At 32.1% G+C, this 16879-nt stretch overlaps 1 protein-coding gene across 3 annotated transcripts; it reads right to left on the bottom strand.

Moving 5' to 3' along the window:
• Positions 1–1295: 1295 nt before the first annotated feature.
• Positions 1296–16616, bottom strand: LOC133175359 (transmembrane protein 248-like). Of its 3 annotated transcripts, none has more exons than XM_061310454.1 (9): positions 16473–16616; positions 13106–13206; positions 12426–12608; positions 9945–10126; positions 9444–9565; positions 8419–8566; positions 7728–7899; positions 5988–6125; positions 1296–3649 (listed from the first exon to the last, which is right to left on the bottom strand). In XM_061310454.1, the coding sequence occupies exons 2-9, from the start codon at positions 13154–13156 to the stop codon at positions 3632–3634; spliced, it is 1014 nt and encodes a 337-aa protein (XP_061166438.1). In that variant the 5' UTR covers positions 13157–13206; positions 16473–16616; the 3' UTR covers positions 1296–3631. The 3 variants fall into 3 exon arrangements, with proteins under 3 accessions (XP_061166438.1, XP_061166437.1, XP_061166439.1); XM_061310453.1 differs by having other exon boundaries at positions 13106–13226; XM_061310455.1 differs by lacking the exon at positions 13106–13206.
• Between the last annotated feature and the right edge of the window lie 263 nt (positions 16617–16879).

Genomic DNA, 16879 nt, shown 5'->3' on the forward strand with positions numbered 1-16879 from the left:
TGATTAATTATTTTAATTCCAGTGCTAAATAGTAAAATATCCCTAATTCCAGCTCTTGAAATAAGGGGGGTAGATGATATTTTCCACTGAAATCGGGCTATAAAGCATCACCACATTCTGAAATAGTCTTGGATATGAATAATTGTTTCTTAAATCTTTTCTTATGTTTTATGCATATAAAATTAAGCATATCTATTAGTAAAATATAATGTTTCAGTTGTAAAACACTTGGAAATTGCTGAAAAAATAAGCATTTTTGTCGTTTATTATATATAAACATATGCCCCCCCCCCCCCCCCCCCCCCCCCCGTGAAACACAAAAAGCTTTGGTGTGAATTTGTGAAATGACAGTCCATATTACCCGTAAAAAGGAATTTTTGTTTCACGGGGGGGGGGAAGATGTTTTAAAAATATTTTCCGTTGATTTCTATAGTGAAAAACACGAGTTTTACCAAAATTTTAGAGTTATCGCTCGTTGTTTTCCCAAAGAAGTAATGTTTTATGAAAATCCATATAAATATCAATATAAACATTAAAAATCATTCAAATATCTTAACTTTTGAAAATTGACTTGGAGGTAGGTGGGAGAACAATACTATCGTTCACAGTTCTTATGAAATTTGAAGCAGTGAATTTCAATCATTGAACCAATGATAAATCATCTCCTGTCATCCTTTATTAAATCCCTGTATACATGTATCTATCAATCTTGGTGAAAATTTGATATACGTGCACTTTACAAATTAACCATTTGAATGGTATTTCCATGTTATCATGAACTAAGAATTGCTAAGGAACATGGTTCAGATTATCAGATGATTAAGATTTATATATACTGTAGATACATGTACATTGTAGCTGTATGTTCATTTTAGAGCTTAGCTCTTGTAAAACTTGGCTAAAATGACCAACAGCCATTCATTACAAGTTATTTAAAATATTTCTTCCCAAACAGGTTTCCAATTATAATATCCAAAAGTTTAAATTGAAATTTGATGGAAGAATGCAAAAACATAGTTCATCAGAATCTGAACCTTTAGTTATGTGGCAGTTGGGCATGTTCGGTCATTGGTGGCCAGATAGCTCTGTAGAGCACCAGACTAGTGATTAAAGGAGCCCAGGTTTGAATGCTGGTCTAGTCCATCACATTTTATTCCCTCGCCAGATACATATGGTGCCGTGCCATGCCTTAGAAGTGACATGTGAGAGACCTGCCAAGGTTGGTGTCTTCGGGGGCAGAGACCTTTAAAGTTATGTAAATTATACCTCAAGAGTGTAAAGTATAAACAAACTAGTTTTTGGGTTTTTGTGAGGCTTTATTATACCTGTAGAAGTATCAACTGTACCAACAATAGAAAGAGGTAAATCTCTGTAACAGTATATATATATATACAAATAACATGACGACAACAGGTGGATAACATTTAATCAATAATAAATGTACTTCTATCAATATAAAGCAGAACTTTAGCAGCAGAGAGAATAAAATTGGTATGGTTCAGTGGAATGTATTGCTGCATATGGGTATACAGTTGTATTTATTACACATCTGCATATTAAATTGAAATGGGCAAAAATTTTTGAAAATCCTATTGAAACCTTAATGCAGCAAAGTACATGTATGTCCATTCTTCAAAATGGCAACTTAATGAATATTGACTATTATTGTACATTTCAATTTAACTTGTAAATAAAATCAAACATTTGATGAAGCACTTTATGAACTGTATACTCTTATATATATATATATATATGGCATAAAATCTGGAATGCTTACTTGTATGGTTTTGTTTTTTGTCCAATCACCAGAAGTAAAATTCAATTTAGTAACTTAATATCGATGGACAAGCATACAGATTCGTAATGAAATACCTGAACTCCCACCCAATGGATGGAAAGATTGTGAAATGATTTCTTAGGAACTAAACCACATTATATTTAGTTAATATATTTAACATTTTAGTTGAAGCTGGCATTACTTCTCTACAAAAGTTTCATTAAAACAAAAAAAAAAATCATATTTATAAAACTTGAGATCTGGGCAAGATTGCCCTCTGTTACACCCAAGCACTTTAAATACATATAACATAAACAAACTGAAAATGCATCAGATATTGATTTTCATAAAATATAGCAATTGAATGCATAGGACTGTATCAAATAAATTCAAATTAAAAAGTAAGTTATAATGAAAAAATCATGAACATATGCGTGCAAAAGCAAATCTTTATATATATAAATTTGTATATACAATTGTTGTAAAGTACACACTTTCCTTTAACAACATACGTCACCAGTTATGTATAAGTCTTGCTCAACTTCCTCAAACGAGAGTATTTCATTCATACTCACATACCAGTTTGTGTACTATACATAGATAAATATCTTGGACTAAAGATGAGGAAGAAACAAATGTAAATGAGGAAATAAAAATGTTAAAACAAACCCAAACAGTATGTAACTAAAATTAGAAAAATATACTCCCTTCATAAGAAAATATCCCCCTTTTGTACATGTGTTTAATCATGTAAATATGTAAACTGCTAATAAATATTGCCACAAATGATGAATATACCTAGATGTCTAAACTGAATCTCAAATCAAATGGAGTGAAAATTTTAACTGAAAATAAACATCAGGAAAGAAGAATTATGGAACTTTAAAGATAATGTTATTATATGTGTCACATTCTTAAACTAATAAAATTGGTCCCCATTATGAAATCAGTACCAGGGGGTATTAATGTTATGAATGAACAATAAATGAATAACTTTTCATATTATGCTTTCTACCCTTACAGTGTGCTTAACATACATGCACTTCAACAGTTCTGTCCCTTGGCAAAAATAGGCAATAACCATTTCTCTTTATTATATCCTAATTTGACTGTTTGATAGATTTCTTTACTGCATGGTATCAGGGCATAAATATATATATTTAGATATGGATACATATTTATTTGAGTCCACAAATTCAGTTGAAAAGTACATGTACATGTATATCTCAAATACCATGGATATGTCAAAGTAATTGGGAAGTCCTAACTACATATTTCTGAAGAATTTAACCCTTGATATCTCGAACCCTCGGATATCGTGAAGTTTTTTCTTGGTAACTCCAACGAAATCGAGATAACGAGTTTTGACTGTATATTTATGTATATGGTTTTAAATAAACTGAAATTAATGAGGCAATTCACAGTATCAGAATTGAAACAGTCTTTTCTAATGGCAAGATGCAAAATAAGTATTGCAATACTAATGCTAGAAGTTTACAAAGTGAAATATTTGATTTGCCCTGCAGTATTGCAGCATTATAGTAAAGCAATCACCATTTAGCAGTATATAGATAAAACTAGTAAGATGAGATCAGCTGATATGAATGACCAACAACATCCACGCCATGAAATACAGTGGTACTACCAGGGTGAGAGATTCAAGCAACAACATCTTATCACATTAGGAGAATCACAATTTTTGCCTTTAACCATCACAGTGTAGAATAAATATGAATATGGCACACAACACTTGTGTCCAGTGAGCAACCAAGCAGTCACATAAACATGATGACTTTTGAATGATGAGAATGTTCATGTAATATTGCACTAAATCTGAACCTTTTGTGTCATATTTCAAACTTTGGTTGGTACCTGGAAAGAAAAAAACGTAATTGTTTACAGCATGTTTTCATGTATTCCTTATGCAGCTGAAACAGGTAATTGCCAAGATATTACGATTTACCCCCCCCCCCCCCCCCTTCAAAAAAAAATAAAACTGGATTTCCATATATTCTGGAGTCAGGTAAGCTATAATTTTTTCAGCATCTCATTTCTGATTATCAATTTCAGGTGAAAAAGGTCAATTGGGAAAAAAACATATTGCACAAATTTCTAAACAATGAGCTGCAATGCTCACCTGAGTCATCTTCGCTCTGCTGTACTTCAGACGTTTTTTTCCAAAGATTTTTTTTCTTTATTACTAATCCAATAAAAAAAAAATTGACTCTATAATATGGCCCCATCCTAGCCTCAATGGGTCATGTTTTCACCAAATCTGAATCCACAATTAGTAGTGATTCTGAATACTAGTATCAATTTGACAAACACAGTCTTGCAGTTCTGGACAGAAAGAACTTTTAAGTTTTCCCCTCATATATACATGTACATCTATAATGTAAAATTTGATTCCCAATTTTAACCCCACCCCAACTCAAGTGTCCATAATTTTAAAAATCTTTAACCAACATGATATATGAATGTTTGCATATCAATGTAATTTAGTAATACCCTGCTTCTCTCAAATTCAGGAAATCTTTTTTTAGATTCCCTGACCCATGTAAAATCCCAACCCCCTTCTACCCTGTGGGGTCTTGAATTTAACAAATATGAATCTGCACTTGTTTATCCTATACAGTATATTTCAAGTGAATACTGTAGATTGGAAAATAATCACGATGATTTTAAATTCACTATGTTCACGATTTATCATTTTTCCACGAAATTAAACCCATCGTGAATGCTAATATTAGTTTTTAAAAATGTTTAAATGATTATAAGAACTTTAAATTAATTTCTTGCAGCATGAAATTAAAACCGTCGCGATTGGTAATTTTTGAGAAATCGTGAAATTTTAACATCGTGGAAGTAAAACGACTTACAGTATTTGACCCCTTATTGTTGCCCAACCTGAAACTATGGGCCATGGTCTGCTATCTCCAAGGCCCATGAATTGAAAAAAATTTCTAACTGCACTAATAGAGGATGTTTGCATATTCATGACAAATATTGGTTCTGCAGTTCTTGAGAAGATTTTCAAGGATTTTTTCCCTCTAAACTCCTGTGTAAAATTTTTATCCCCAAATGGGACCCATCTACCCTGGAGGCATTGATTTGAACTAACTTGAATCTCCACTACCTGAGGATACTTGCATATTTATTAATTATATGACTAATCATAGCCCTGCAGTTCTTTTTTCAAATTTTTCCTATATATTTGTATGCAAAAAATTTTGGTCCCATATTGTGGCCCCATTTTCCCAAAGGACCATGAATTGAGCAATCTAGAATTTGTTCTACCTGAGGATGCTTAAAAATTAATATGACTAATCATGGCTCTGTTGTTCTTGAGATGAAGAATTTTACCGATTTTTCTTTATATATTCCTATGTAAAATTTTATCCCAAAATGGGGCCCCACCCTACCCCAGAGGCCATAATTTGAATCTCAGTTACCTGAACATGCTTGCATTTTCATAAGACTAATCAAGATCATGCCGTTGTTGAGATGTTTTATATATTTTTCTATGTATTCCGGTGTCGGACTTCATTCCTCAATTGAGGCCCCACCCTACCCCCTGGGACCAAGAATTCAACAAACGTGAATCCGCATTACCCGAGAATGCTTGCACATTAATACAACTACTCATGGTCCTGCTGTTCTTTGGAAGAAGTTTAAATGATTGTTTCCTAAATATTCCTATATAAAACTTTTATCCCTTATTGTGGCCCCACCCTACCCCAACCCCTGAGAGTCATGATCTGAACAAACTTGGATTGACACTATCTGATGATGCTTTTCACATTAATATGACTTATCATGGCCCTGTTGTTTTTGAGAAGTTTTCAAATATTGTCTCTTATAAGGTCCTATGTAAAACTTTGATCTTCTATTGTGGCCCAACCCTTACCCCAGGGTCCATAATTTGAACTATTTAGAATTTAGACATCTTGGGAAGTTTTCACACAAGTGGTTCTTGAGAAGATTTTTCTCATATATTTTAATGTAGATCTTTAATCCCCTATTTTGGCCCCACCTTACCCCTGTTGGTCATGATTTTTTTTAACAATTTAGAATCTACACTTCCTCAGGAAGGGGGGGGGGGGTGCCAGACAACAGGTGATCAGAAAAGCTCACTTGAGCTTTCAGTTCAGGTGAGCTAATACCAAAAATTAATGTGAAATGCCAATTTCTAAATAACATCAAACAATACCTCGGAGTATGAGCCAGACTTGCTTTTGTGTGTGGATGGATGACCTTTGATCAGGGCATAACAGATGACGGTCACAAACATGACAAACAGAAAGTAGGTGGTGTGCATCAAGTGAAGGTTGATAAGGGACCTGTCCTCCTATAAAACCATCAAAACATGTTCATAATGTTCACCCTTACAACTATCCACACCTTTTTAAGTCAAGCTTTACTACTCAGTAGATGATACACTTGAAACAAGGGGGCTCTAAATCATCTAACTCAGATTATTTGACAAACTTTGAAATCACTAATTTAAGTGGTTTGAGGAAAAAATTTGGTTCATGGGAATTTGATTTTGTGGTTGAAGCGTAGCATTGTCTTGATTACAATGTTAACATTTTGTGGAGTACATGAATACATTGGTTTCTTCATATCTCGAAAACAACGAAAATTAAACTCCCCCAAAAATTAGTGACTTCACAGTAAATCTATTTTCAAACAGTCTAGATCATTAAATATTTGCATCACCTTACTTTTGCAAAATAGTTATTTTGTATTTATGGGAAAAATTTTTATCATGATTTTTGATTATTTTTGTGTAGAATCTTGAAGATACAAAATAAAAGTCAGAATGAAAATTTTGTGAGCATTTGGTCTTACGTAATTAGGCACAAATTAAGTTCTTGCAAATAACAAACTAATTCAGAGAGTTTGTGTCCTCTGCTTAAGGAAAAAAGAAGAGGGTGAAAAAACTGGTAAAAAAAAATATGCAATCAACCCTAACCTTTCAGGTTTTGGCCTTCTAAGTCAATAGGGGTCTTTTTTGTCTAAAGAAATTCATGAGCAAAAGTTTCATTGTAAAAGATTACAGAAAACTAAAAATCTAAATTCATTACCTTGATCTTTGACCTTTTGACTTCAAAATCAATTGGATTCTATATTAGTCTTATTGACTAAAAGTATACATTTTCTTTGAGAAAACCTCAAACGAAAGTAGTGCTATCACTGGGAAACCATTTTATGCAAGATACAAATTTTTCACCTTGACTTTTTGACCTTAGAATCAAAAGGAGTCTTATTAAGTCATTGAGAATTATGATATAAAATTTCATAGAGAAAGCTCAAAGAAAACTTAAGTTATTTTTTTGCAAACAATTTTTTGCTTTGTATGAATTTCTAATCTTGACCTTTTACCTTTTGACCTCAAAATCAGTTGTGGTCTTTTTAGGCCACATTGAGTTATGCTATAAAATTTCACTGAAAAAGCTCAAAGGCTTTTTAAGAAATTGCCCAGAAACAATATTGTTACACAAAGACAAATTATGAATTAACAACCTTGACATTTTATCTTTTGACCTCAAAATCAATAGTACTCTTATAAGGCCATAGGGAGTTGTGATATTAAATTTTATTGGAAAAAAGCTCAAATAAAAACTAAAGTTATCATCTGGAAAATAATATTTCCAATGTATGGATTTCTGACCTTGACCTTCAACCATTTTGACCTCATAATCAATAAGAGTATTCTTTAGACCACAAAAATCTGTGTTATAAATTCCAAAATCTCAAATGCTTCTTAAGATATTGCCTGGAAATGAATGTGTTACACATAGACAGAATGACAGACAGACAGACCCACATTAATATCACCCACTTTCAAAGAAAGCGGGGTACAAAAAGTGTTTAACTGTACACTTGTTATTATTAATTTCGTTGTAGACAAAAGTAGTTGATCCTTTCATTTTGTTATTGTACTTACCAGTGTTAACAACATATTCATGGTGGGATCTAGCTTGTACTTCATTGTGACTCGAGGTAAATGCGCACACAGATTTTCTGCGGAATAACTCCTGGGATACCCCACCATTCTAGAACTGAAGTCACCCACCCCCTCAGTGACACTTACAGTACTTCTACAGCCTCCAAAATGTCTGAAATCAAGTCATCAAAAATAAATCTGTATTATTGACTAATAAAGTTCTCCATCTCTTACTTTCTCTTTCATTTTCAATTTTCATTTTTACTGTTATACAGCCTTTGTTTCCGCATAAAATTTTATTTCAAACATGTGGCAAATCAATAGTTATCAAGAGAGAAAATTTTCATTCATTATTTATAATTCAGAATATAGACAGAGGATATCAAAATTGATAAAGTGTTTCATACTCAATTGTCATATCTAAACACTCATGTGAAATTGATCTGCTTATACATAATTAACCATTAATCTTTCATACTGAACTTTTAGTAAAGTTTGTTATGCCACTGAGTTTTTCACAAGGTTTCAATCAAATGACATTCTCTGAAAGGGTTTGTGCTGGTGAAATCATCCAAATCTACATCTTTTTAAATACATATCCAAATCTACATCTTTTTAAATACATATCCAACAAAAATATGGTAACAGAGTAGGTTGTGAATTAACTACACTGATCTGTCAAATGTTTTACCGTTGGCTAGGGAAAAAAGAAGCTGGTCCCTGGAAATTTATGCAGGTCAGAATTTGAATTTTCTGACAGTTTTTATCTGTACAAACTGCTTCATTCCATTTGATGGGCAACATCATGGACACGTTCATACTCATTTTGGAAGCTAAACCTGGAGAAAAAAAATCATTATGCAGTGTTTACCAGTATTCGTTCAAGGTCCTCCCGCTTTATTACCATTAGACATACAATAACAAGAGATGTTTGTGAAAACATTTATGCCCCCCCCCCCCCCCCAAATAATTGGAATTTTTCCAAGTCCAAGGTGCATAACTCTGTCAAAAATTGCTCGATTGTACCTAAAACAGAACTTGACCTAGATATTCTTATGATAAATCTGTATACCAAATTTCATATTAGTATGTGCAACCTCTGCAAAGAAAATAAACGGAAACTGCAAATAATTGGAACTTCCCTAAGTCCAAGGGGCATAACTCTATCAAAAATAGCTCAATCGTACCCAAAACAAAACTTGACCTAGATATTTTTATGATATATCTGTATACCAAATTTCGTTTCAGTATGTGCAACCTCTGTGAAGAAAATGAACAGAAACTTGGTGGACCGACAGACAGCAGCAAAGCAATATGCAAATCCTTCTTCAAAGGGGGGCATAAAAATTTCTAAGAAATTTGAGAGGGACAATTAAATCTTAGTCATTTTCAATACCTGCATGAATAGTAAAAACAAAATTTATTTTAAAAGGACAGAAAATTGGGGATGGATAAAATTGTATATTCTGTATACTGCTACCATGATACAGAAATAAAGAAATGCCCCAACAAAAATATTTACTTTCCATTAGACATGATACTAAATTTAATGTAAATGTAACACATAAAATATTTAAATTAATTTAATTCTTCATTACAGAGGCAAAGCAACATTACTAGTCTCTAATTATCAGAGTTGTTCACTAAGGTTTTGGAAGAATTGTTACAAAAGTCACAATATTTCTGATATTTCAGAACAATCTGTAGAAGTTTTACCTCTCAGTCCGAGTTCACTACCATTGACTGCTGCCAGGAGTGTGGTGACATTGTTTGATATGTTGAAGAAACTATCACTCTGAGAGGGGGTGACCTCAATTAACATGGATATAGATGTATTCCTGTAAATTCATAACATAAAATATTACACAGAAGATATACAAATTGCATAAAAGATCACATCAAAACTTGTTAATATTTTTTTTCATGTTTCTAACACCACCATCCAAAGGAGTAAAGAAAGCACGATGTCACATAGAAACTTCATATGTCTTTATGAAATGCATATGAACTAGATAATATTCTTTTCACAGTAGTCTATGAGAATTTCAAGGGGAAATTCATAGTATAAAAACAAGCATGACAAAAATTTTACAACAAATCAAAAACAATTATCCTATTTTCATTAAATTAACATTCCAGTGCATTTTAATATAGATTTTTAAAAAAGCCAATTTATCAAATCAGCCTGATATTTAGAAGGTACAAAATTTCACCTACACAATCTGTCCTTTCTCTGGTTCAGCAGTAGTTTTTACATGGCCTTTCAGAACTGACTGGTGTAATTTGGAAAGTTTATCTACCAACTTAGGTTCTGTAGTAGTGGTAACAATTTCTTCTGTTTGATTTCCTAACACGCAGAATTCTACCTCTGCAAAATTTTCAAAAAAGTTGTTCCATTCCTGAAAAGATATATCCTTAATATTAAATACAGTATGTACAAACAAAGTCTAAGTAATCTGGGAGCCAAAAAATCCAGACACTTCACTTTCCAGAAAAAATTTGTATGGAACAGAATTTACATTCATATCTACCAATTAACATTAGGTACATTTCAGTAATATGGATGCTGGAAAAAGTGTCCAGGTGACCTAGACTCCACTATACATGCTTGTCATTCAATAAATGTCTTTATTACCTAATCAAATGGATTTTGTTGTTTTATTACAGATTTAATATTTTCATCTATTCTGTATGTGTTTTCAGTTTTTCTTATCTTTTGAAACCGATTTATTGAGCTGCCGGTCAATAGACTGCGATCTATTGGACTGTCGGTCAATAGACTGCGATCCATTAAACAGGCAACATACTTCGGAAAAACAGATCCGTGTTTCGAATTTATATGTAACATTGCACAGACGCCAGTTGTAAACAATCATTTCATGTGTTCTTTTGATAATAATTTTTCTAAAAATGTAAGATTTCAATGGTAGGATATTTTATTTAATGAGAGTTACATAAATATATTATATGAATATGAATGCATAATGGTATGGAAACCTTCTGTAATATACAATTGTGAACACAAAATACTAAAATGGAATTAGGTAATAAAACAATTATTTTTAAATGCCTGAGCAGTCAATAGACCAGAGCATTCTTCCCTTGGTGCAGGGAACAGCTCAGTGTGTTCTATTGCCCTCAGCCGTTGTGTAAGAAGTCACTCAAAAACGTATTTGTACACATAAATTGAAAATCTGAGGAAGGATTGTTTTTCTTGAATTAGCCAGGGATATCTTGAAATGTTTTTTTTTTTCAATTACCGGTATAGTAATTTTTTCTTCTTGATGTATAGAGGGACTCCCCAAGGATTGTCTAAGTGATCATAACAGCAATATTAAATGATGCATATAGAAAAGTTGTATTTCCGCTAGTTTATGAAAGGATGATCTTTTTAAATTGATACAAAGGAATCTTAAAGAAAAAAATTACTAAATTATTGAAAGTACAATTCCACATAATGACACTGTATGATTAGTGTTACAAACTTTTGTGATACTGTCATAGTGTAAAGACTTTATTTTATCATGCTAAATTCATGTTGAATGTTCACATTTGAAATCAACAAAAAGCAGAACCAAAAGATGTCAAATTTTTTTTTTTAACCTTGTCCTAAATGAAATAAGGAGGAAAAAAACAAGAGGCCCATGGGCCACAACGCTCACCTGAATAACTTTGGCCTTGCTGTTTTTCACCTGATTTCCCCCTGTAGTACTTATTGTGGCCCCATCCTACCCCCAGGGGTCATGATTTGAACAATTAGAATCTACACTACCCCAAGATGTTTCTACATAAGTTTCAGCTTTTCCAGCCTAGTGGTTCTTGAGAAGAAGAATTTTAAAGATTTTACTACATATTTCAATGTAAAACTTGGATTCCCTATTGTGGCCCCGCCCTACCCCCCGGGGTCATGATTTGAACAATTTAGAATCTTCACTACCCCAGGATGCTTCCACATAAGTTTCAGCCTTTCTGGCCCAGTGGTTCGTGAGAAGAAGATTTTTTAAAAAAAATTTATACATATTTCAATGTAAAACTTGGATTCCCTATTATGGCCCCGCCTTACCCCCAGGGGACCTGATTTGTACAATTTAAAATCTACACTACCCTAGGACGCTTCCACATAAGTTTCAGCTTTTCTGACCCAGTGGTTCTTGAGAAGAAGAATTTTTAATGACCCCACTCAATTTTTGTCTTTTGTTGATTATCTCCCCTTTGAAGTGGGCTTGGCCCTTCATTTAAAAATTTAAACTCCCCTTCACCCAAGGATGCTTTGTACTAAGTTTGGTTAAATTTTGCCAAGTGGTTCTTGAGAAGAAGTTGAAAATGTGAAAAGTTTACAGACGGACGGATGGACAGCTAGACAGATGGACGGACAGATGGACGACGGACAACAGGTGATCAGAAAAGCTCACTTGAGCTTTCAGCTCAGGTGAGCTAAAAACATCTGTGAAGATTGAGATTTCTTACTCATTGCATGACAGTATAATGTATAATAAAAGATGTGTCTTTTAAATTTCATACTGTGATTTTTCTCTTGACAATTTCTCTATTCCTTACCTAAATATCAATCTTCATAAAAGACTAGTAGGAACCTACTATTACTCTACATGGTACTTCAAAAACTGAGAGGAAAACAAAGAAACAAAACAAACAAATACTAATGCAATTTGTCAGAATATTATTTTGTAGATATAATACCTTTGTGAGATCTGGATTGGGTAGTTCTTTGACTTTGACTATGTATGCTAGAGTTAGGAGCACCACAGCAAAGGTCCCTAGGCTTATCACAAACAGTACCATAGGTGGCTTGTTTTTAGCGAAACTCTTCAAGTTTTCACAAATAGCACAGTCAAATGCCATTATCGCTACGTTTCGTAGTCCCTGAAATTAAAAATAAAATAAAATGCAGTTTAGTCTAAAGAGTATCCCTACATACTGTGATAGTCATAAATACCAGACATTGGGAACAATTTTGGTTGTTTAGAACAATCCCCCATTATTTGTTGATGTAATTTCATATTACATGTATTTCTTCCTGATAGCATGACAAAATATTTGTTATTTGTCATTTGTTTAAAGATTTACTAATAGAAGCCACCAACAAAATATTATGTATACCTTTGAAACATAAAATGGCGTCTTTGTACAAAGTATTCTGAATTTTTTCATAAATACATGTATTCTGTATATAATCTTTGATTTTCCCTATAATGATTTTTTTTTGGTGTGTATGTGTGTGTGATATCTATCCCAAATTTTTCTACTCACATTTTCTACCTCAATGATAAATAAATACTGTTAATTTTACAGTTTTAGGTTTTAACTGGACAAGTATCACTCTAAAGAAAATACACCTGTGAAGCATTATCTATACTCACCTGTTTCAGGTGAAGAAAACCTTTCTTTTTTGAGTGGAATTCAAACTTCATAGTGATGAAGAAGAACCCCAAATGACATAATGGTGAATTGTTGAGTTGCTCTGTATATCATAAACTAGAGCTGTTTAAACAAAAATTTATACCCGCTGCAAGACGAAGTGGGGCACATTTGAACCGCATTGTAAATAACATTCATTTGAATCAATTAAGTAAATACTCCTCCTTAATTCCCCAATCAAATAAACATTTTTTCGTACTATCTGTTTCTTAGAAAATTTTCAGTCTAACAAGAATTTCACATGTTTTATATGCAGTGACCTTTGTCCTTATGAAATTGAAATCAGGTTACGTCATGACCGCTGTCTGGACATTAGCAATTACAGGTATAATATCAAGTATGACCTTTGAACATTTCCTCCTATTATGGTGACCACACATAAATTAAGTTTTGAAGCAGACAGACAGTCTAGCTATTATTTTCCAATATACCCCAAAACTTCATCTGCATTGGGTAAAATGACATGCTGACAAATCATGCGAGAATTTTTTTTTCAAATTTGTGCACATGAAATTTTCATTTTAATATATCAAACAGAAAAAAAAATGTATGTATCACTAAACTGATTGATCAGTGCATTGATTTTACTGATTAAATATTAAAGGTTGACAGTATTGCATGATCCAAATTCTTAGAAATATACATGTATCTTGAATATCAGCAATCAGTTACCTGAATTTTTTTTCTTTTTCCCTATTTCAAACATTTTTTTCCTACATCATATATAATACAAAAGATTGATCAAGCACCATAATATTCATACGAGTCATATATGTATTCTAGTTGCTCCAATGGATATACCTAATTGGTTTAGTTTTGTTAGCAAATTTTGTTAACAAATTAGAATTACATTATACTATTTTAGCTACTATTTCATTATAAAATATTCTATAGAAAGATACATGTACAGTTGCAATTCTGCAATATCCAGGCCAGTAGGAACCAGTATACATGTATTTACCATACCATAAAAGAAAACAGTGTTATTGTACACTAAACAATAGAAAATCTGTGCTTATTTATGATAGTGTGCCCTCAATAATTTTGTCTGATGACTTTTTTTCTGGTATTAAGGAATTTCTGTTCATCAGTTGAGATTGCCCCCCCCCCAAAAAAAAATTGCCTCCTATGTGCCTGATATCAGATAAACTTGTAGAAAATTAGATAGTTTATTGCACAGTAAGACACAATCAGCATTTATGTGAAGCACATCAGGAGTTGCTACAGTGAATTTGAAAGGAAGTGGATTTTCAAGTTGCTTTTTTCATAAGCATAAAGCAATTTTCATAGATACCCGGTACTAGCTAAAGTCTCAAATTGAAGTGTAAATATTCTTGAGAAATAAATCCAACATTGGAAAATTTTGAAGTAGTTTTCTATGACCTGTTTCCATTAGTACTTTCAATGGATTGATCATAATCTCATTACTGATTGACAGATTAGCAATTTTCTTCATTAGAAACAGTTAATGCATACATGTGTTTCTCAGTCTGAGAGCAAATTTATTTGTAAAAAAACAAACAAACAAAATTGGTTGAATTGCTACAGTAAACAGTATCATATCAGAAAAAGGACACCTTTTTCCCCATCTTATTATTGGTACTTTCAGTTTGCATTAACCTACAAGAACTTAGTATGATGTGAATAAAATGGGAAATTTGGAAAAGGATTAAAGGCTTTTTATCATGCTTCTAAATTGATTCTAAAACGGCGATCAAAATAGGCATATTGAGAAATTCAAACTTTGAAACACCAAAAATATTAATTTTTAAGCAAAGAAATTTAAATGGATGATTTTATTAGCATCTAAACTTTGATATTTATATTTAAAAAAATGAATTACGATAAAAATCCATTAATGCATATATACTTGTAAATAATACTGAGTCATGAAAAACATCATGTTTTTGGTTCTCTATGTTAAACAGTGAAAGAGATATGGTGACAGAGAGAAAACATAGTTGTCTAGGAGCCATAATGCTCACCTGAATCAATTCAGCATTTGCCAGCTTCATTATCTTATAAATGAAATTTATACTTAGAATTGAAATTGAATGCGATATATATACAATATTGCTAAATGCATTAAAATAAAAACAAAATTAACTACCAAAAATACATGTAAAACTTGATGAAGGTTATTCATTAACTAATATTTGCTGGCTATTGAATAAATTCTGGAAATAGTCTATTATACGAATTTGAAAGCTAGAATGGAAAAGGAACCACAGAAAGGTTCCAGCAAACTGTGTTGTATTTAGTGTGGAGTAAATTTAGTGGTGCCTGAATGACTTGTATTTTTTTCAGAAATCAGTTAGTGTACTTTTAATCAGACAATAGGCATTTACAAAGATCATTTAGAGCAACATAATTCTGACAAGCATAAATTTCAGGCCCACCAATTTTAATAGGCAAAGCACTGAAATAGTGTGCAACAAAAGTTTTACAAGCCATAAACATCTTGGATATACAAGCAGTTCAAGCAGGCAAGGACATTAAGTTAAATAATATTAATAAATTATTATTTAATAAGCACAATGTCTTGTTAATAATACTTCCCTAAACATGATTTGAGAGGCATCCTTAGTTTTTAGTTGCATACTAACGATCAGTTTACCCTCACCCCCAATTTTTTTCTTAACCAGTTTTTAAGATTATCTATTGATTGCATTTAGAAAATCTCTATGCACATGCACATATATTAGAAATATCTGACACAAGCACTGCCACACAGCATTTATGTCTACCTTACTTGAATGATTTTCACTATAAATAAAATGAATAAATCTTTACAGTAAATAAACATATTTTTGAAACATCAAACAATTTGAGCTGTGTCTGAATAGCATCATTGCTTGACAGTAAATAAATTTAATTGACATGTTTAGACTATCCACATCAAATAATGAAAAAGGCAGGATGAAGAGTGCTGTTTTGGACAATACATTTTAGTTTACCCTCAGTCAATGATAGCTTCTAGAAGAATTTAACAATAGATTTCCATTTATATATATCTTCAACTTATTGGTGACCATGTGTTTGCTTTCTAATTTCATTACTTGATTCATTTTTTGCATTTATTTTTTTAAATTTCTCTGTTTGCTTCATTGTCTTCTAAGAAGAATGCTAGATTCATTGGAAATATTTACATTAAAGTCAATAAAAACAGGAGTATACGCTCAATTTCAAATTGATAAACATTATTTATTAAAACACCCACATCTGAAGTTCTCATTTGCTTCATGCTATAATCCCAAACAGGAAATTCAAATTAAAATCAACATGTCTACATTCTTTTCACAGTTTTACCTGTTTGTTTGAGTAATTTGGATATCTGTTACACTATCGTAGCTTGTATAAAATCTTTCATGTCATTTTTTCAACGTTACTGCGTCGAACTTTGTTGTTACTTTCAACTAAGGCCAATGTACGTGTCCATCGTCAGCCATGACAGGTGTGTACTATTAAAAACTATTCGAAACGGATATTCTATTTCCGGCCACTTGTAAGGATGGAACAATATTCGTTCTTTTTTTTTTTTAATATCAAATCAAAAAGTAAAAAAAATAATTTAATAAATATAATTTTATAATCAACATCTCTTTTATCAATATATTTTATAATATACACTCACAAAAAACTTTTTCTTTTTGTATTGAGTTATACCGCCTTTTCTGTCTGTGTATTTATTCTAATAATATATTTAGTGTTTGGAA

The sequence above is a fragment of the Saccostrea echinata genome, unplaced genomic scaffold (assembly GCF_033153115.1).
Source record: "Saccostrea echinata isolate AGI-Se365-2 ecotype Australia unplaced genomic scaffold, CSIRO_AGI_Sech_v1 ptg000062l, whole genome shotgun sequence".
Taxonomy (NCBI): Eukaryota; Metazoa; Mollusca; class Bivalvia; order Ostreida; family Ostreidae; genus Saccostrea; species Saccostrea echinata.

Bases quoted from the DNA above. Each gene is read 5' to 3' on its own strand.
- LOC133175359 (XM_061310454.1), bottom strand. From the start codon at position 13,156: ATGAAGTTTGAATTCCACTCAAAAAAGAAAGGTTTTCTTCACCTGAAA. The intron at 7,900-8,418 runs GTAAAACATTTG...ACTTGATTTCAG, and splicing joins TCTTTTTTCCCTAGCCAACG to ACATTTTGGAGGCTGTAGAA. The intron at 6,126-7,727 runs GTAAGTACAATA...ATGGTTTTATAG, and splicing joins TGAATATGTTGTTAACACTG to GAGGACAGGTCCCTTATCAA.